Raw genomic sequence first — 21,631 nt, 5'->3', positions numbered from 1 at the left:
CAGAGTTGAATAGGCTAGACTGTTTTCTGTAACTTGATTAACGACATCAATACTTGCAGCAGTAATGAGAGCTGACTGAAGGTGTGGGTGCTAATTCTGAGAACAAAGAACAAATTCAAGTTTAGGCAGACTGTAACAAGATTCCTCCTATTAGTGTCATATACTAAATATTTCAGGTTTGTCTTTTGTTTAGAATTTAGGTGAGCCCTCTCTGTAGCTTACATGCATTCTGGATGTTATGGTGGAGAAGAAAGGCAGGTTTTGGGGACAGAAGGCTTTTTTTGACTGATTGTTCCCCTTGTGTAAATTTATAACATACAGGTTCTGATACTGGAATGTGCATAATTTGGAGTATCTTTGTGTTGTATTTTTATTTGGTAGCCATGTTAATCAGGTTGTATTACTTTTGCAAAGCAGAGTTGGAGATGGCTGGTATGCAGAAATTTGATCCCTTAGAGGTTGTGTTCACTGGAACAGCTTGATTCTTGACATAGCATTAAACTGACATTGAGGATGCATTTGACTCTCATTTCTGGATAGAGCCTTGAGGTACAGCGATTGAAGCTCTTTAGAGATTTACTCTGGCCCGATAATAAAGAACAAACATTTGCTGCCACCTTTAGATGTATATTAGAAATGCGTTTGGTTTTAAGCTTTGTCCTACCTCTGCACATTGGCATTTAACAATTGTCCTGCTGAATTAATCAAAATATTCTTGGAAACCCAAAATGATGACATCTTTACCTTTGTGACCTTTTCTGTAGGACATCCTGCAGGAGTTATTAATGAATCACTATTTTTCCTCCAAGAATAAAATGCCAGTGTGAGAATGGTAATGAGTACTTTTTCCATACAGTATTACTCATCTTGGCTTACCACATTTGAGACCTGCTAAGCATATAGTGGTGTTTACCATACAGAGCAAGATTAACGACTGACCAAAGGAGATGAACTAAAACTTGTGTTAGAAATTGCCTCGAGCATCCTGGTGTAGTGGGTGGCATCACTGTCCTTGGTGGGGGTTTGGAAATAGATCATCTTTAAGGTCCCTTCCAACCCAGGCCTGTGATTCTGTGAATTAAGATGGGAAAAAAGACAATTGTTGCCCTCCCTCCTGTCAAATATGTGGTAGTTGGTTGTGCGTTTCAGTTGTCACCTGACATTGAAAAAAGTGTGTATTTGAACATATTACTCTTGCAGACATTCACATTTAAATTATTTCTGATAGAAATGAATTTGACCCCCAAAAAATTAAAAAACAAACGAAAAACAACAACAACAAAGGTAAATTATCTGCAGTATCTGTTATTTTGGTGTTTTTCTGTTTTGAATTGACCAACCAAATTTTGCAATGTTCCCATACAGAAACAAATTTTTTTTTCATTTTATTTAAGTATTTCATGCTAACGTATACCAAATACTCAGTTATTGTCATTTTAGAGATTAAAATATTATACATGTTTTCTGCTGCCAAAGACCATTTCAGATGCTTGCTTTTATGCCCTGCATATTCATGTTAATATTAGTTCTGTTTGCAGTTGTACTTAACTATATGTATTTTAGTCATCTTAAACACATAAGACATGTATTGAGATTCGAATTAATAAGAATAGTCGAGATCTTTTTTGAGATAGAAATTTGGCATATAATCTGAGCTCTAAATTAAATTCTAAAAGGAGAAACTTGTAAGGAAAAAAAAAAGGTCCATTATGTTTTTGCAAAATCTGTAGGGACACATAAATTGAGAAGGGACATTTATCATTATAAAGGTTGGTTCCTTTTTCTGATCCATATGACTCTGAGAAAAAGTAGTGTAGAAAGCATTAAGCAACATATTTGCTTGACTTTCTGAAGACTGAAGGTCTAAGTGAGGTGTTATCTTCAAGATGCAGAATATTGCTGTTTGCCATAGAAATGTGGTTCTTTTTCTTTTTTTTTTTTTAATCTAGTTGTTAGGTTTGAAGTTTGCAGATCCAGACTGGGGTTCTGTGCTTTGTTATAGTTACTGATTCTGAAAGTGTCTGATTGGTTAGACTGTAATTTAGTATAAATCTTATTTTAATTGAAAATATTGCTTACTTAAGTTAGAATTAATTTTATAAATGTATTACATTAGAATTTAAAGTTTTACTAGCTTAAATACATTTTTAGCTTGGAAAGCAGGTAAAGTTTGTGTTAATATGAAATTGATCCTAGTTAGGTATTTCCTTAATGTATAACTAATACACATTACACAGTAACAACTTGTCCTGGCATCAGTGCCAGTAATTAAGAACACTAGTGGGAGAAGATAAGATTTTCTGTAAGGAATTTGTGACCTGTTCATTCAGCCCTTAGTCCTTGTTCTATATATTTTCCAGAACTGCTAGAAATATAAAACATAATTGCTTTTCTGTTTCTTTCAAACACGGAAAAAAGCAGTCCTGGGTGACAGACAAATGAAATCTGTAAAAGGGAAAATTAATTCCTAATTTCAGTAATTTGCTTAAACTTTAATACTGTATTGATGTAGAAAGGCAGAGACATCAAATGCTACGATGATGTTGCACCCTAGAAGAATCCCAAAGTGTGTGAATGTAGTTGGCTTGGAAAACTAAATAACAGCCTTTTTTTTTTCTTCTTTTTTCTTTTTTTTTTTTTTTTTTAAATTTGAACATTTATTAGCACTAAGACCAGATCATGAAAAAAAAATAAATTAAAGTATAAAGAAAATAAGAAAACCCTTAACTATGAAAATCCTACCTATGACAAGGAAAACTAGCCTGGCTCCATGTTGTGTTACAGGGAATGAACACTAGAGATCACATCCTCCAGCTATACAGTTAAGATGAAATACAGCTGCCTGGACTCATAAACTAATGATGATATTGATAAAAAGGTTGCAACATGCTTGAAATGCTCTCTCCTGGTAGCTACTATTTGCTGTGCTTTCCTATAGAAAGTTGATGATAAGTAAGCTGAAGGCTGATGTTTTTCTTCTTTACTCACTGACTGCTCTTAGCACACCTGAGTTATGACACACTGAGTTTGTCAGTCCTGGCAGCCCACCTCAAGGACTTCTTGAGGTGCTTCTTACCCAGAGGTAGAATTTATCTTGAATGTAATTTATGATCATAGTGGCAGAGCTCTCCACTGCCAATATTACCCTGATTTCTATTACTGAGATAATCTTTACTGTTTCACCTCACCTAGCTTCATTAGTTTTGTGGTTTTGATAGATTTTGAAAGTACAAGTCTGATTTACATATACTCAGTATATTTATACTTACATAGATACATTTTTGTATGGTTAAAACATAGGCTTAGGTTTGAATATCTATTTTACAGCATTTTGGAATTCATCAGTTTTTGCCTAAAATGAGATGGATGACAGTTCTGTTTTGTGCTGCTGAGCATTACTTGATTGGTGAAAGCTATTTTCTGGTCACCTCTGTGTGTAACCAAGCAAGACCAGAGAGAGTTTTTTCATCCTATATAAAACTTCATTTAATCTGGCTGACCTCTGATGTGAAAAGGTGATTGCCCATGTTCATAATGACTTCGGAGCTATTAGAAATGTAAAATAGAATTGCTTTTCTATTTCTTATAAAGAAGGAAAAAAAGCAGTCTTGGTTGATAGACACATTGGTAAAAGGGAAGAATCCACCTCCTGAATGGCCAGCTGTTTCAAAACATAAAATCTTCCTTTTCTGTTCCTGGTATTTCATGTTTCTATGTTAGTTCACTGTTAGACATCATTTAATGCAGCATTTTTCCCAGTCTGGAAAGTGAATGCAAGTGGTACATCAATAGTAATAACTATTCAAAATACCTCTATGGAGCATACTTTGTTGAATGAACCCAGATCCATTTCTCAATACTTCTGAGCTTCTTAGCTTGAATACCCTTGAGAATAAATTTTGCATAAATTCTCAGGTTACTTGAGTCCAGAAAACTCAAATAAAGCATTAAATAACAGTTTTTTCTTAATGGCATTGCTCTGAATATTTGACCTCATCTTGTTTGTAAAGCACACAGCCACTAGCTCATTTGAAATAAGCAGATGTATATTGTGCTTAATGAATTGCTGCAGACTTATCCTTTTCTTACCTTTTTGAATTTTAATTCTTTTCCAGTCTGTCAGAAAGGATCTGTCTAAAGAATCACTTCTTGATCTTCTTTATGAAAATCCTGTATACCATGTTTTTCATTATCAGTCCCTATGGAAGTCATAAGGCAATGGCATTACTGTGTATCAAAACAAAGTCAGTAGGAAGTGTGAATTAATTTGTACTGTTGTCCAGCATTCTCTCCATTCCAAAACTCATTCTAAACTTAGTACATTGTAATTCCTTATGACTAGCAGGAATTCATTAGTGTTGACATTTTCAGTCTTCCCAACTTCTTTTGTTGACACAGGATCAATTCAGTATGTATAATGGCTCTCTTTCTACTTCGAAAGTATAGGTCATTTCTCTTCTGAAGCATTTTAGGATTTTCTTCATCTTTAACACTTCCCATATTGACATGAGAAGGTGGAAGACCTTGTTTGGATAGTCTTATTTACTAACATAAGAAACACTATTAAGTTTTTTACTGCTGAACAATAAAATACTCCAACTTTTCATCTCTTTCCTCCATTTCAGTTCTGTGTACATAATTTTTTTTAAGTCTGTTGGCGATGCTGATGCTTAAAAGAGCCCATTTTAATTCTAATTCTGTTTTCCTTCCTTCAATATTAAGTGTCATTCTATCCTATCTTGTTTATATGTATTCAGCATCCACATTGGAATAGAATGTTAGTCTCTACTCTTCTTTGACTTCAAACAAACAGCTAGTTTTTAGGTGTCTAGGATCTTTCATTTGGTCTCCAAATGAACATGTATATGAAAGCTTGTTCCTAACCCAGTTTTCTAAGCTCTTTAGATTTCTGACTTAGAAGAGGTAAATATAAAATACAGAACTGTAGACCATCTGTCTAGGTAGCAGGGAAAAATGTCTCCCAGGCTACTTAAGCCACTTGAAAAATAACTCACAGAATTTAGTTGCAAACTTGATATTTTGATATTCATGGATTAGCATTATTGTTTAATATAAAATATTAATAAATAAGACACAGATGTATAGTCTTGGTGATGTCTTAGGTCGAAGTGTTGGATTTTTCAGAATTACTTACAAAAGGGTTGTTTTAGAAGGCCCACTGTGGCACGATAGTAATTTCCTAAATAGGTAATTTATTGGTTTTTCTGTCTCTCTCTTCACAGTAGTAGTATTTAAACTTACTCATAAAATACAAAACAGATTGGATGTACATCACCTTCACTCACTGTGGACTTTACTGCATTACGTATTTTTATTCATTAAAATAATATATAGTTGATGGATCTGTGTTACATGTTCCCTCTCCACTTCCAGACCACTGACATCAAATGGTTTTTCCATGTTTGCTTTTATTTACATTTGGCAAAGATACAAAATGACTACCTTGGCCAGGTGCTAGTTTTGCTAATCAGTACATACCCTCAGTTTGCACACCTATATAAACACTATTCTTTCTGTTTCTTTCTCCCCTCCTTCCTTCTCCTTTAAGGCTGGTGCTAATGTGATGCTTTAAAACTGGTTATTGATTTGGTTAGGAAGGTACAGAGTTTGAAGTTCTCTACATTGTTAACTTAAGGCTGCCAGTTTGGAGAATCATTACTGGAGGTTTTTAGTAGCATATGCTTTCACTTCAGACAAATTAAGGTCTTAAGGATAAGACTCCCTTATCCCCCTTCTGGGACCATAGGAGACTTCTCTTCATTCACTGTGAACTTCAACTCATGGTTAGTTGGCTGTTGAGTACCTGGATACTGTGATTGCTCTACAAGGTTCATGCTTGATAGTAGTGCAAAAGTGAAGAAATTTTATTCTGTCAGTTTCTCATTTAGATGATTTTAACAAAGTTGTGATTAATAAAGCTCATGCAAACATGTCAAGCATAATTCAGCTTATAGCAGTCTGGAAATCAGAGCATCTACTGAGGTCCTCTGATAGCTGCACCCAGAAGAACCTGTGAAGTATTGTTTGCAAGACCCTGTACTGCAGGCATTGCAGCAATCTGAAATATATGCACATTCTTCAGTCAGTCAATCCAGGAAAACCATGTACCTTTGTTTTAATTTGTGGAAAATAGGTTAAACAAGAACTAGGATGCTACCCACTAGACTGATTTTTATTTTTTTCCCATCTTGAAATGTACCTTGCAAATCTAAGGAGCTGATATGGCTCCTTAGCCATGATGAGAGCAGAGAAAGAAATTTATCTCTGTTGTCAATAAGGCTTGTCTTGTTTTGTTGCTTGCTAATGAAGATGCTGAACAGTCAGGATGATAATTTTGCCTCGTACATACTCTCTAATTGGTAGGACCTTTTTAAAAGTATAACGTTGCGATGCACAAGGTGTTCTTTGTTATTGTTACAAATAACTTGCTAGCATCTGTTTAACTTTCAGGGTTATAGGTATTAGTTAACTACTAGCAGGAACAAAATATGCTTTTTCTTCATATAAGAGTTGAGATAAATTTGCCCTCTTTTGGTGCTAAAAGTACAGGATTTCAGATACAAAAAAAATAAATCGTGTGCAGATGTAAATGTATTGTTCAGAAGCAATGAAGTGACAAACTAGGGTTCTATTAGAACATGCTATAATATAAAGTATTCTATGTTACTATGACTGATAGGCTTTATTTCATGTGTTGCAAATCAGGAAGACTGAAAAGTGTGGGGTCAAATCTGAATAGTTTTACTGAGGTTTATAAAGCAATTATAATATACTGATTTTGGGTTTTTTTTTTCCTTTTTCTGTCTTACATGCTTTGGACAAAATACTGGATTAGATGAATTTTCAAGTTTCTTTGCCTCAACATAATACACAATATTTGCCCACCTTTTTATATTTACATCTGTTTCTGGCCAATTTTGATATTGATATTAAAAGATCCAGATGTGTCAGAAGAAATTGCCTAGCTCATATGTGGACAGGGGAAAGTACTGTAACCAGTTTAAATTTGAGATCACTTCTTACTCTGAAACCTGTATTACTTTTCAGGGTAGAATAAGATTTTTACAAAGGTGAAACCATTGATTATGTCCCTTGGGAGTACAATGACTCTTAATGTTGCATGATTGGTAAAGGCTAAATTAAGAGCAGAATATGTACCACTTACATTAAAATAGTTACCCGGCTGGGTAACTAATGCTTTTTGAAGGCCATACACTTTCCAGATTCAGGTGCAAAGACTTACAAAAGTGTTTTGTTTACTTTCAAAGAAAGTGAAAGTCCATGGCAGTCCTCCTGTCCAGGCTGTGAGATTTTATGGATCAAGTAGAAGTTGGGAAGTACATTATCATTGAAAGATAAATTGAGAAGTTGATGTTCAGATTTAATTTCAGATTCAAGTTTTCAAAGCTGGAAATCCAGTGAAGATTGTACTTCTTATAAATGTCCTATCTTTCTGATCACTTAGGCATCCTTTCTGAATGATGATTTAAATATTCAAATTATCTAGAGAACATTCCATTTGTGTGCAATTCATTAAGTTGTAAGAGTGTATAATCTTACAGGATTGCCATCACAGAAGTACTGTTTCTATAATCTTCTATGTATTATCTCAAACTGTTTAATAAGGCTTTCGTATGGCTGTTTAAGAGAGGTCATAAATGTTTTTTTTTTCTGTTTGGGTCTTTTTAGTAGCTCTTCCCTCTTTTATTCAAGAGAGTTCTTAACCAAGGCTGTCAGCACAGCCCCAATGTGTATGAAAGGATGTGTAACAGTTGGCAGGGAGGTGACAGGGATGAAGGAGGGGAAGAACGTGTTTGTCCTGTGAACTTTTATAACCAGCTATTGTGTTACAGATGTGATGGAAAGCCTTGGGTTAATGTTAGTCTAGGAAATGTAACTCTCTGGTAATGATGATTTCAACAAAACAAATGTGCTCAGCAAGGAGAGGCGGCTAATGGATGTGTGAAGTGCCACCATCGATTGAAACTTCATCAGTCTAAATATGTTGATGTTGAAATACTGTAGCATCCTGAGTTAAATGCCTAGAGTTCATTTAATCCTTTATAATTCTTGTGGTGTTTTTTGGGTATCATTCCAGACTGAGTTATTCCTTATTGTGAGCAGTTTCATGACAGTCTTAGCAGTAGAAGAGGTTTGTCTTCATGTCTTCAGTGCTGTGTTGCAGTAGTGAGCAACTCTTAACTTATTTTTTATGGCATAATTCATTCTTCCAACAAAATGTATGGAAGAATCAAGTCACCTGGACTTTGACAGACTTAGGAGAAACTTTCAGATAAGCCAAACCTGTAATTGCCTCTTGAGCTTTCTGTGGTCACTTGCTTCATTCTGAAGTATTGTTTTCAGTGATTCAGTACAGTTTGGAGGTGGAAGAAGAGATTGGATTTTTGTAAAATGCTGTGTATAAGAGCAGCATTCAAGCTGGTTTTTATTGACAGTGGTTGACTGACAGATGAGAGTAATGTGCATAATTAGCAGAAAAAGCTATTCAGGCACAAACATATGTCAGTCATACCAATCTTAGGTGATTGGGATGGTGCTAAAATATTGCCTGTAAATGTATAGCTCCTGGATTACCCTGAGGAAGGGCTGGCACAGCCAGTCGCTCTCAGATCAGATGCTGCATTTTTCATTTGATGTTTTCCAGCCATTGCTCTTGGCTGATTTCATCCTGACCTTTACCAGTTCTTAGTCTTCATTCTTACTCATGAGCCATAACTTTATTTTTAGTTTGTGTGGTAATAGAAGTTGGTGATTTTGAATATGCTGCTTAAGTAGCAAGCACAGAACCTTAAAAGTCACTTACCTGATGAAGAAATAGGAATTTGTTGACAAATACACTGTGTTCCATGCCTCCATTGTAGCAGGTTAATGCCTTATGTTTCTCAATAATAATTAACACTACTTAAGCAAAAGCTCAATCAATAGTATTGACACAATGTCTGCAAGAACTACCTTGTTTAGAAAAATCCTGTGGTTCATTTTCAGGGCATGTTGCTGTCTAAATCTCCCACCCATCCTAAAAGAAATGTCAATACTTTGGTGAATTCAATTTGAAACAAAACAAGGAAATTGCAGCAGGAGATGTGTTAACACTTCGGACTGCCTTGACAGGGAAAAGTGTGTTAGGCTTTCTATAGTTTTTGGCTGGGATGGAGCTTATTTTTCTTCATAAAACCAGTACAGTGTTGTATTTTGGATTTGTGACCAAAACTGTGTTGGTAACACACCAGTGTCAAGACCTTCATGGTCTCTTCCTTCTGCCTTGTCCCCCAGCAAATGGCCTGGGAGAGGACACAAACAGGGAAGCTTACCAAAACTGACCAAGGAGATTCTCCATGCCGTGTAACAGCATGCTCAGCAATAAAACTGGAGGGGAAACTGCCTTTTCCCAAGGTAGACATTACTCAGGCACTATCTGAGCACTAGCCCAGTGGTGAGTGTTGGCTGGTCACTGATTCTTTTTGCATCATTTCATGCATCTGTCATTAAAAATAGATTTTTGTTTTCCTTTTAAATATTAAATACAACTCTTCATAGGATTCACTGGTTGGGGGATTTTCTTATTCTATTTGAAATATGTTCCATCATTCTGAATATTCCCTATGGAAAAATACTCTGATTTTTGAATCAAACTCGTTTGAGTATTTCAACTTGTGGTGAGGAAGAAATGTAGGAAGTACAGCATTTAATTAATGGCAGAAATGGCTGGAAGAATTTAACCAAAAAAAAAATCATACTTTTCCTTCATAGGATGACATCAATGTCAGTAAAAATTGACATGGGAATTATCCCATTTCCAGTTATTTACTTGTCAATTGCTCAAAATCAGCAAAGCTTCAAAGTTTTTTCAGTGTTCACAACTCTCACAGCTCTCACTTGTGACCCCAGGGGAGCGGCATTTAATATTAATATTTAAACTTGTTAGCTCACTCTCAAAAAGAAGCTTGCTTTGTTTTAATTACATGTTCTGCTTCATGTCAGGTTGGCTGTAATATGAGATCCTGCTGAATTCCAGAACTTCTCCAGAGTAAGCCTTTTTAACACAAAACTGTCGTAATGGGTAAATGTCACTGCACAGTAAGATTTTTGGACATTATTTATTTTATACTCCCCAAGAAAATTACCCTTTCAATATTTCGACCAGAGTAATGATCTGAGACAAATTCCTATAATAGAATGATGCAAAGATAATGCTAAAGTAATTTTTCTGATTCTACTGCTTGAAATTTGTAATTAGTTAAGCTGTTCAAAATATGAATAATTTACATGATATCATTACTGTGGAGTACTGAATAAAAGAAAATCTCAAGAGAGCAGGAGGTATTTTAGTTATCAAGATAGCTCATCAATGAAAAAAATCTTTTTTGTTTTACTCTAATCGCCCCTATATCACTGTTTAAAATAAAAAGGCACTAGCATCAAAGATAAAACTTGCTTTTTCTTACAACTGTAACAGGAAAGCTTGTCCTACTTAACTGCCCATAGAAGATATTTTTCTAGTGCCTTGCAGAACCATAATAAGGGTTGGCTTTTTTGTAACACAGCTGTTTCTAGATCTAAGATTTTGCAATCCACACTGAGAAATGAGAATACACTGTGTTTGCTAACCAATAAAAATACTGGACTGTTGAACCCGTAAGATTATTCAGGTAATTTATTTTGTCATGTTTTGGGGTTTTTTTTTTTGTTGTTTTTTTTTTAAGACGTCATCTTCACGATTTAATTAAATTTTATTTCCTATGGTCTGCAGAAATCATTCTGTTCATGTGCTGCTTTCAGTTTTTTGTCAGCTAATTGTCTGCTGTGTTTCAGGCTATGTTGATTTTCTTTCATTTCTGTATTTCTGGTTTGCATCTATTTAAATATGAGAGTTAAAACACCAGTAATCATCCAGATGTATTTGATATGTTGGAGATGATACTGTTTGAGCTAAAAGTAGGGGTGGTTCTTTTTTTAGAGAAGTTTATGGAAATAATTTAGTCAAGATACATGCAAAGATACTCTTTGACTCAAGAAAACCCCAAAGCCACAAATAGTATTGTAGACTTGGAAAATATACTAGTTAAGTATCGCTATATATTTATTTTGCTCTAAAAAGTTTATTGAAAGCGTCTGCTGATTCTTGCATTTTCATAATTGTCCATTGATTTTTGTTAACATCTTCAGAAGTTTTCTTGAAACATAAAGAACATTCAAATCAGATCAGTAAAAAATGTATTTAGTCTTGTATTTTGTCTTTTAGCACAACATTGTGGTTTAGGAATGGTATTCCCCGCTCTAGTGCTCCAACCAAAACTGCAACAGCATTCACTCCCCCTTCCCCTCCAGCAGAAAGCACAAAAGGCAAAGATTAGGGGTTGAGATAAGAAAAAATCACTGAAAACATTAAGAAAATGAACAGTAACAGCAAGAATAATAATTACAAATAATCAAAGCTAAATGCATTTATTTCCTTCTCAGAAGTAGGTAGTTGCTAAATGTTTTATTAATGCATGTACAATTAAAATTAAATACTCGTGTTTGCAAATCAGTCACTGTAGAGTCTGATCACTTAATTTAAAGATAAATCTCTGCATTGAGCTGAAATGCATTTGATATGGCTAATAGAGAATGCAATGAACCTTTTATGAATGTGTGATAAAACAAATGATGCAATCTAAATAATGATATCTCTAGAGACCAGTTAGTTTCTTCGCATACTTTATTATGACAGTATTCCTGTATCTTTCAGGTATTGGATATGGTGGCTAAAGGATGTATTTTTCATTGTGCATGATAAAAGTCCTTGGGGGTGTAAGAGCTTCTTGATACAGCTTGAATTGTAGAATATCCTGAGTTGGAAGGGACCTATAGGGGTCATCAAAGTTCAGCTCCTGGCTCTGCACAGGACGCCCCAGGAGTCACACCATGTGCCTGAGAGCACTGTCCAAATGCTGCTTGAGCTCTGTCAGGTTGGTGCTGCGACCACTGCCTGGGGGAGCCTGTTCCACTGCCCAAACACCCTCTGGGTAAAAAACCTTTTTCTAATATCCAAAATAAACTGAAGAGGTCAGTGCCTGCCCTTCCTCTTCACCTCAGGAGAAGTTGTAGACTGCTGTGAGTTCTGCTTTCAGTCTCCTTCAGGCTGAACTAGCCAGGTGACCTCAACCACTCCTCATATGGCTTCTGCTCTAGATTCTTCACCACCTTTGTAGTCCTTCTTTGGACACTCTCCAATGGATTTACATTCGTTAAGTGTTGTGGTGCTGAAAACTGCACACAGGACTCGAGGTGAGCAGAGTGGGACAGTCCCCTCCCTTGCCTGGCTGGTGATGCTGTGCCTGATGAACCCCAGGACAGGGTTGGCCCTCCTCGCTGCCAGGGCACTGCTGACTCAGATTCAACTTGACTTTGACCATGGTACTGCTCTCCAGCATCTTGTTCCTCAGTCTGTACATAAATCCAGGATTGCCCCATTCCAAGTGCAGAATCCAGCACTTTCCTTTGTTGAACTTCCTGTAGCTGGTGATTACACGGCCCTCTAATTTGTCAAGATCTTTCTGCAGGGCCTCTCTGCTGTGATGGGAGTCAACAACTCCTCCCAGTTTAGTATTGTCTGAAAACCTATTATACATCTATCTGATTCCTACATCCAAATTCTTTTTGAAGATGTTGAAAATTGGGCCCTGCAGAACCCCAGACAAGTCACCAGCCTGATGTCACCCTATTCAGTGTAACCCTTTGCACCTGAGCCATGAGCCAGTTGCTCACCCATCACATGATGTGTTTATCCAGCTGTGTGCTGGACATTTTGTCTAGAAGGATACTGCGAAAGACAGTATGAGAAGCTTTACTGAAATCCTAAAGGAATCCATCAACATGGAAAACATCTCTCAGGATATTTTGAATCAGAGTAGTTACCTCCTAAAGAACAGCTTAAAAGTTTTGCAGGTTGTAGATTATTTATTCATATGAATGATTTTCCAATACATCCAGTGCAAGTGTTGCTATTCCTGCAGTGATACTAATGAGGTATAGTCAGTCATACCAGCAACCACCTACACATGCTCTAGAAATACACTGATGAAATTCCATACACTACTGACATGTGGGTTTCTGAGTTGCTCATAGATGAGAGCAGATTTTTTATTGTTTTACTGACATACCATTAGTAAGGATACTCCAGAAGTAGTTCTTAGGAGCAGTCTCAGAATAGCAGCTTCTCTGCAAGTCGCTGCTCATGAGAATATACAGCAGATCTTACCTGGAGAGAACACAATATTGTGTTAGCTAGAGGGAAAAACACTTACTGTCACTGTGCCAAACTTTCAAGTTCATTCTTCTTTGCTGAAAATAATGTGGAGTAATAGATACCAGTCTTTGGCCACAAATCTACAAATAGTTTTAGGAGTATAGAAAATAAGGAATATTTTTGGGAGTATAGAAAATGAAAAGTATTTTTGTTCTGTAGTTTCCTGTTGACTTGACAGAAGGTCAGCAATATGTTAAATTCTGCTCCGCAACACATTTTAAGACTTAAGAAGATGCTTCGTTTTATAAGTTTATCCATGTAGCCTGCTTTCCTTGAATTCTGCAGAGGCTTTGTGATCTTGTGAAAAACAGATTTCATTCAGTGTTGGGAGCTTTTAAAACTCTTGTCCTAGAGAACTAACACTATACAAGACGCCAAAGCCATTAGATCACACCACCAAAAAAGGAAAACTATTTCCAGTGCAGTGCTGCTCAGTACATGTGTTTATTGGAAAAGCTGCCTGAACAGAAGCCAAAATTATCTCCTTAAAAAATTATGAACAAAATAGCAATTGACTGAAAAGTTTCAAAGTAAGAAAGAAAGTGTGCAGGATGTAAAGTTGAAGTTGTTTGGTTTTACAATCAAACTCCTCAGTGTCTGAAGGGAGATCACTTGAAAAGATTAATTTCTGTCTCTGCAAAGTTCCAGCTCACAGTATTGTTAGATACTAATCTCTTTAACAAGAATGCCAGCTATTATATTCCTTTTCTAAATGCAACAGTAGGAAAAAAACCCTAACCTGTAGCAGTTCCACATCTACTTTTTTTTTTTTTTCAACTCCTGATGTGCAAAATGTAACAATATTGGTATTTAGGAGGCCAGGATGTTCTTTCATGGGTATTTCTCATATTGACTCACCATCTGTGAGTCACTTTGTGTAGGTTCTTAAGTCTCTCCCTCACCTCCATAGTTTAATACTAGTTGAGTTTTAGCTTAAATTGTAAGACAGTTTTTTTATATCAGGAATTCCTGCATATTCAGCTAGTACCGTGCTTCACAGGCTACCTAGGTCAGCCTTTAGTTTCACTGTTCATTGTTTGTTTGGACTTCCTAAGGAAAGGATTACTATTTGAAAACTGAAGTCTGAAAGGATTGTTTGTTCTTATTTTTTCTAATGAAACTGTGAACTGGTTTCAGATATGTGATTTTTTTTCACAGTGGCTGATATGGGGCAATGTGATAGATTTGTGCTGAACATGAGGTTGATAATATGGAGATGTTTTTGTTATTGCTGAGCTGGGCTTGCACAGAACCAAGGCCTTTTCTGCTTTTTGTACTGGCCATGCTGGTGAGGAAGTTGGGAGGTTGGGAGGAGGAGACACAGCTTGGACAACTGACCAAAGGGATATTCCAGACCATATGACATCACACTCAGTGCATAAAGTGAGAAGAAGAAGAAGGAGGAAGGGGAGGAATCATGTTTGTTTTCATGAGGAACTGTTACTGTTGGATGGGTGCCTGCTCTCCTGGAAATGGCTGAACACCTACCTGCCCATGAGAAGGAGTGAATTAATTCCTTGTTTTTCTTTACTTTAGTGCTTAACTTTTCCTTTCTCTATTAAACTGTCTGTATCTCACCCCATCCGTTTTCTAATTTTTACCTTTCTAGTCTCTCCCCAGTCCTGCTGGTGGGAGAGAGAGAAAGGGGCTGTGTGGTTCTTGGTTGCTGGCTGGGGCTAAACTACAACAAACTAGTAGCAAAGTAGCCCTTTAAATTGATGTTTGAGTTTGGTTTTTTAGCCCAAGAATATTTTTAAAGTAGGTACACACTTCCTCAGATTAATGATAAAAGCAGTGTCTGTTTTCACTTGTCTTTGTATGCTAGTAAGAACAACATAGTTTAACAGCAGATTTGCTGTAGTACTTGCTTTGACTGTTGAGTTTGTTTCATATCTTTATCAGAATAATTCATTTAAGAGCATTATATAGTTGGTTTTAATGCTGTGGAAAAAATGACGACAGCCAGGACAACCAGGGGATCAAGTCCAACCAACATGGATTTATGAGAGGAAGGCACTGCGTGACTCCCCTGATGGCAAAGTGACCTGTTCTGTAGATGAAGAGAAAGCTGTGGATGTTGTTTATCTAGACTCACTAAAGTCTACCACAGCATCCTTCTAGATCAGTTGGCTGCTTGTGGCTTGGATGGGTTGACTCATCAATGAATAAAAATGTGGGTGGATGTCCAGGCCTAGAGAGTTGTAGTGAATGGAACTAAATCCAGTTGGCGACCCATCGCTAGCAGTGTTCTCCAGGGCTCTGTTTCGGCACCAATTCTGTTTAACATCGTTATTGATGATCTGGATCTAGGGATTGAGGGCACCCTCAGTAGATTTACAGTGATACTAAGATGGGTGGGAGTGTTCATTTCTCAAGGGAAGGAAGGCTCTGCAGAGGGATCTGGACAGACTCAGTCAGTGGGCTAAGGACAAGGCAAGAGGTTCACCAGGGCCAAGTGCCAGGTCCTGCACTTGGGTCGCAGCAGTCCCAGGCAGTGCTGCAGGCTGGGCCAAGAGTGGCTGTCCAGCAGAAAGGGGCCTGGTGGTGCTGGCCAACAGCAGGCTCGGGGTGAGCCAGTCTGGGCCCAGGTGGCCAAGAAGGCCAGTGGCATCTTGGCCTGTGTCAGCAGTCCTGTGGCCAGCAGGACAAGGGAAGTGACAATCCCTCTGTGTCAGCACTGGTGAGGCCACACCTCGAGTGCCGCATTCACTTTTGGGCCCCTCCCTTTAAAAAGGGCATTGAAGTACTGGAGTGTGTCCAGTGAAGGGCAGCAAGGCTCTGAGAGGTCTAGGGAACTTGTCTTTTGAGGAACAGCTGAGAGAGCTGGGATTGTTTAGTCTTGAGGAGGCTCAGGGGAGATTTCGTCGCTCTCTACAACCACCTCAAGAGAGGTTATAGTGAAGTGAGGGCAGTCCAGATAGCAAACCAGCTCTAGAACATTATAAATTAAAATCATTGTATTTATTCCGAAGCATATATATATATACGTGAGTACTCTAATGGCTTCTTTTGGTTAACAGGAAACAGCATACTCCATTCAGCAGCAGACAGTGTGACAAGTGCAGTACAGAAGGCAAGTCAGGCCTTGAATGAGCGTGGTGAAAGGCTAGGTCGTGCGGAGGAAAAAACAGAGGAGCTGAAAAACAGTGCTCAGCAGTTTGCAGAAACTGCACATAAGGTAAGATTTCAGGGGAATAAAGTCAGATATTTGGCTGTCAGAGTTTGTTGCATGAAAGCATGTATCGATACTTTGTTGTATAAAGGCTTGAACTTAGCTCAGGGTATGTATCAAATCCTCTGTGACGCCTTCACTTTCTTTGCCTCTAAAAAATCCCTTCCATTTGTTGGTGACTGCACAGGATCTCAAAGTTATAAATTCTGTAAAATAAAAACTTCTCAGAGTTTGTTGTCTTTGTGCCTGCCAAAGACACATTTAAAAAAAAATTGTGTGTGAGGAAAGAAAGAAGAGTGTTGGTATAAGTTCTTTTGTGCTTAAATGGGATTCTAGTATATCACTACAAATATTAATTTCTTTAAAAATTGTAATTTCTTTAAAAATTTGTAACCTTATCCTTGAGTATCAAGGGTTTATGTCAGTTTAGTTTGAGTCATTTATTGGTCATCATTTCACCAGTAGCAAATGAGTGAATTTTAACTGCCGCTACAGTTCTGTTTTCTAGGTGATTTCCCAGAGGGTTCACTCATCTCAGCTTTGTTAGCATGCTATTATCTACAGATAGCATTTTTTTATTATATGGAACCTAACCCTAAGCTCTCTGTTTGGTTTGCAAAGTCCGTTTGTCTACACATTTTATACAGGTTTTAGCTCGCTTCATCTTTCTTCTCCCTCTCATTCCTAGTTAAGTGCATTTTTGAATTATTTGAAATGGAAATAATTGGTAATCACAGAGGTGGAAAGGCAATCAGTCCTTTATATTTCATCATTATGTAGAGCTCCTGAATAGGTGTTTTAAATTACTTGTCTGGAATTTCTGATTGTAGTTAATAATCAAAATGATTGGGTCAAAATTACTATTCTTCTGAGCATGTCTTTATATCTGGTGTCTTGCTCTAGCCTTCCTCACAGACAGCAAAATAATGGAACACTGGGAAACAGAGCTGGGAAAGCAGATAAATCCTGCCTCCTCAGCATGGCAGAGGGAGGCTTTGCCTGTGTGTTTGAGGAAAGGGAATAACTATGGTATATCTGTGCGAAGAAGTTAATGGATTTCAGGCATCTTTTAAAGAATTTGTCCTACAAACTCTTCTTATCCATACTAGCCACATTAGGTTGATACAGCTGTCATTCTCAGTGATATCTCTTTAATTAATTTTTTTATTTCTTTTTCAGCTTGCCATGAAGCACAAATGCTGAGATACTTCCCAAAGTTGAAATCTTCTCAAGAGAAGCTGAAAAGGCTCGAATCAGCAACTTCTACAGGAGATTCAGTCTTCTGTGCGCTTTTTCCTTCCCATTCAGTGGAGATGCATTCTTTCAGTTTCTGTGCAGGAAAAAGTGTTGCGTTTCTACTTTTCTGACTTCCTTCTGTTCCTCTTTTTTAATATTGCTACACAGTCCTGCGATACTTTCTACCTGTATTTCAGTTGTTACAGGAGTGAAAGCAGACATTGAAAAAGGACCAAATGACAAGCAGATCAAGATTAAAATAGTAATATTCTTCTATGGTTGTACAAAAAGAAAGATTGAACTGATGGTGGACGTGTATGTGGAAATAAAATCCAAAGAAGGGGTATAATTTTCTTCATTTAATGTAGCATCAGCAGAATGTGAATGAATGTTAGAATTAAACATCTAGGGTTGTAGCTATAGCGGAGGACAAACAGCTTTGTCCTGGGAAACAGAAAAAATGGTTTCTTCTAATGTAGGAAGTGTTGTATGTGCACCAGCATTCAGAAGTGCATATCTGAATTTCATTCATATCAGCATTTTACATGTTCCTATTTTCACTTTCAGACTGATTATTTGAATAGTATGCTGAAACCTAGAGAATGTATGCTTGAGGTTTCAAAATAGAGGGAAAAAGTAGTTTTTACATCTATACGCACATAGCTGTGCCTCAAACACAATCTACAATTCAGCAATCTTGATATAAAATAGCATTTCTTTTTACCTGTGATTGTATGGCTAAAGTCCCATGAGAATGCAAAGGCCTGGGAAGATGAGAGTGCACTATTTTCAAGTCATCTGTTTTTCATAAATTCTACAGTTTTTTGAACACTTGAGAAATGTGTCTAATTTTAATGACTTCTCTGTTAGCAAGTTGTCTGATTTTTTTAACATAGAGGCTTTCAAAAAAGCATGTCTTGGTACAGTAGAATCAACTTCTAGTTTGAGTCTCAGCTTTCAATATGTTATCACGGGAAGGATAACTCTACTTCATCTGTATTCATTACATGCAATAGATACACTTACAAAAATAAGTAGGTTACCTTTTTCCTTCACACTTTTAAGATGGTCTAATATGCTACAAGAATGAAAAGGGGAAAAAAAAGAGAAAAATATGTTTTTTTTCTTTTTTTAAACCAGTAAGCTAGAAAACAGATCCTTGCAGAAGGTACAGCCTTCATCTTCTGAAAAAGCCTGCTCTTTATTTCTGCCCTCATCTTACCAGAGAAAAGCTGGCATTATGTGAATGTACTGTATTCATTGTAGAATATGATTTTTGCATTATTAATGACACAGCAGTCTAAAATCCTCAGAGCAGTGCTTGTAAGAGAGATAAAAGCTACTGTAGTAATTGAGAATATTTTACTTACTGCAAGCTGAAATAACTGAAAATTTCATGGAAATGCCCATTTCATAAAAAGATGCTTGCCATTAGGAAAGTATTCTTGTTTGAAATAAGGACACTGTCTGGTTAGCTGATTGCATTCAAACTTAACATCTGTTTTGGTTTTGGGTTTTTTTTTCCTGTAATTTAAACAGTTGTGTATGAAGCTTTTTATTTAATTTCACACTGGGAATTGAGAGAATGGGTCGTTTGTGTAGTACCATAGGATCATTTAGCTCTATTTAGCATCAGCTCCTACAGTTACCAAATCTAACACCTACTGAAAGGGAATTTAGCCACTTCTGTTATAAATCAGAACAGGTTCATTAACAACACAAGTTCTGAACACTCCACTGAGCTTTGTGCTTGCCCTGGAAATGTCTGAATGCTATTGTAATGAGTGGGTATTTCTGCAATTAACCAGGAAAACAGTATCTGTTTTTTAAACAGAAATTAAACTTCTGCTAGATACAAAATGTTAGGCTACATTTTTTTTTTTTAAAGATGGATTATAAATCAGGGAGTACGTTTTTGACCACGTAGCTATCTTCATGTCATATTTTCCACTCTTTTAAAACTATATTCTGCTGCTAACCTCACAAGTCTTTCTCTTGAGAGAAGGAAGTAGATTCTGGGCTGTTGTCATGAAGCCATTCCTCTAAGCTTTCAAATAATTAGAATAAATGTCTAAAACCCAGGTCAGATAAACCTGAAAATAATTAGTTGTCTAAATTTAGATAAAAAGACATATATTTTCAAATGTTTACATAAATGTCAGCTGGACAGGACAAGATCATAATTGCACTGCTAAGTTCCAGACCTCTTGTGAGCTGAACTGTACTAAAACATTGCTTTAGTCCCACCTGAGTTTTTCAGCATTTTTAGGTTTTTTGTATCTTCCAGTTAAGTGTGTTGTTTTTATCATAACTCAGGACTTTAATCCAACCATCAAAAGCCATTTACTATGGGAACTTTAGGTAAACCTAAGTCTTCTGAATGAAGGAAAAGTGGTTTGTCTGTTTACTTTGTTCTTTCTGTTCATTAAACTACAAGGTTTAGTAGTTTTTAGGAAAAAAAAATCAAGGTGTATAAATGTTTATCCAAAGGTAAATCTTAGAGCATTGCAGTTTCCTTCTGGAACTTAGCTTGTAGTGTGTAGAACCTAGTATTATTAAATAGTCATGTACATAACATATACTATGATTCAGGTTAATGTTTCATATGAAAGAATGTATTTGTAAATTGTAACAATATTAGTTTCTTTATCTTTTTAAAGTTCTGAACAGAATAAAAATAATGTATTGTTAGACTTGACTGGTGTACCGCAAACTCTGTCTTAAAAGGTTACTTTTGTGTCTAGCAAAAGTTGTGTATTATGTGAAATATTAACAAAAATGTGTGCTCATAAAACTGATCTTAAAGGTAGGTAGGTTTTGCCATGATTTGCCAGAATTGTAATACTTGCTGATATCTATTGTAACCCATTCCTTGGAAGTTCTCAAAGGTGTAGAAATTATTTTGTGCCATTCTGGGGAGAGAAAAAACAAGTGGGACCTGCTCTCTTGGCTCACTACTGGAAACCCTGATTTTTGTCATTAAATACTTTACTGTGATGAAAACTGTGTTTGGATTATTTCTCTATTCAAAATATCAATTGTTCTTGTGTTAGGTTTTTGTATTTCTAGCAAAACTACATTGAATTATTGAATCGTAACTCTAGCAAAATTATATTGAATCTTAGCAAAACTGAATAAAAATTATTTTCTGCTATAGTGATAAAAAATTTCCGTAGAGTACTGTAATTAGAAGTAGTGGAAACTAGGTTGAAGCATTTCCTGTCTAAGCAGGTTCCAAAAAATAATTGCAATAGGTTGAAATTAGCACCTTACCAAAAGGCTGTGTAGGTTAAAAAGAATCCTGGTAATTTACTTTGCATTCCTATGAAATGGTTATTCTCAAGTTGTTAATATCGTCTTTTAGCTATCTAATTTTATTGATAATTTTTTAATCAAAGCGTAAGCAATTTTAATTACCCTATAAGAGTAAAACTATAAAGGTAGAATTCTTCTACACACAGCGAAGCAATCCCTTGGATTCAAATGAGGTCTACTTGCACAAGAACGATACCCAATACGAACTGCCTTTTCTGCCATCTCTCTTTTCAGGTTTAAATGTGATCCCTGTGATTGTAGTCTCAAAAATTTCTTGCTGGCAAGTACTGTCAACTGTTCAATTACTCTAGTTACTAGGTAAGTTCTGCTTGAATTCATGTTATCCATAGATGTTGAATACCATACATCCCCATGCCCAACCTGTGTGAACCTCTTTGTAAAAGAAATAGATCTCTGGTGGATCAGAAGCTAATCTGATCTGAACAGCAATTTGTTGTAGATTGAACATAACTCTTTTTCAATTATTTTCTATTGTTATTGTTTGTTTATCCTATAGGATAGAAAGACAAAATGTTCAGTTCATTTTTGAACATTCTTTTAGATCAATTTCACCA

At 36.4% G+C, this 21,631-nt stretch overlaps 1 protein-coding gene across 2 annotated transcripts in view; it reads left to right on the top strand.

Annotated features, from left to right (window-relative positions):
- The window catches only part of STXBP6 (syntaxin binding protein 6), a 94,934-nt gene extending 74,190 nt beyond the window's left edge, over positions 1-20,744 (top strand). For both annotated transcript variants that reach the window (XM_041402605.1, XM_041402616.1), the window contains 2 exons: positions 16,354-16,511; positions 17,685-20,744. In XM_041402605.1, the coding sequence (XP_041258539.1) occupies positions 16,354-16,511; positions 17,685-17,708 (182 nt within the window). In that variant the 3' untranslated portion in view covers positions 17,709-20,744. The remainder of the gene's footprint in view (positions 1-16,353; positions 16,512-17,684) is intronic.
- The last annotated feature ends 887 nt before the right edge of the window (positions 20,745-21,631 follow it).

This window comes from Onychostruthus taczanowskii, unplaced genomic scaffold (genome assembly GCF_017590055.1).
Source record: "Onychostruthus taczanowskii isolate IOZ18803 unplaced genomic scaffold, ASM1759005v1 scaffold1, whole genome shotgun sequence".
In the NCBI taxonomy this organism is placed as follows: Eukaryota; Metazoa; Chordata; class Aves; order Passeriformes; family Passeridae; genus Onychostruthus; species Onychostruthus taczanowskii.
Note: the sequence above shows the minus strand (reverse complement) of the source record. Positions and strands in the feature narration are given on the sequence as shown.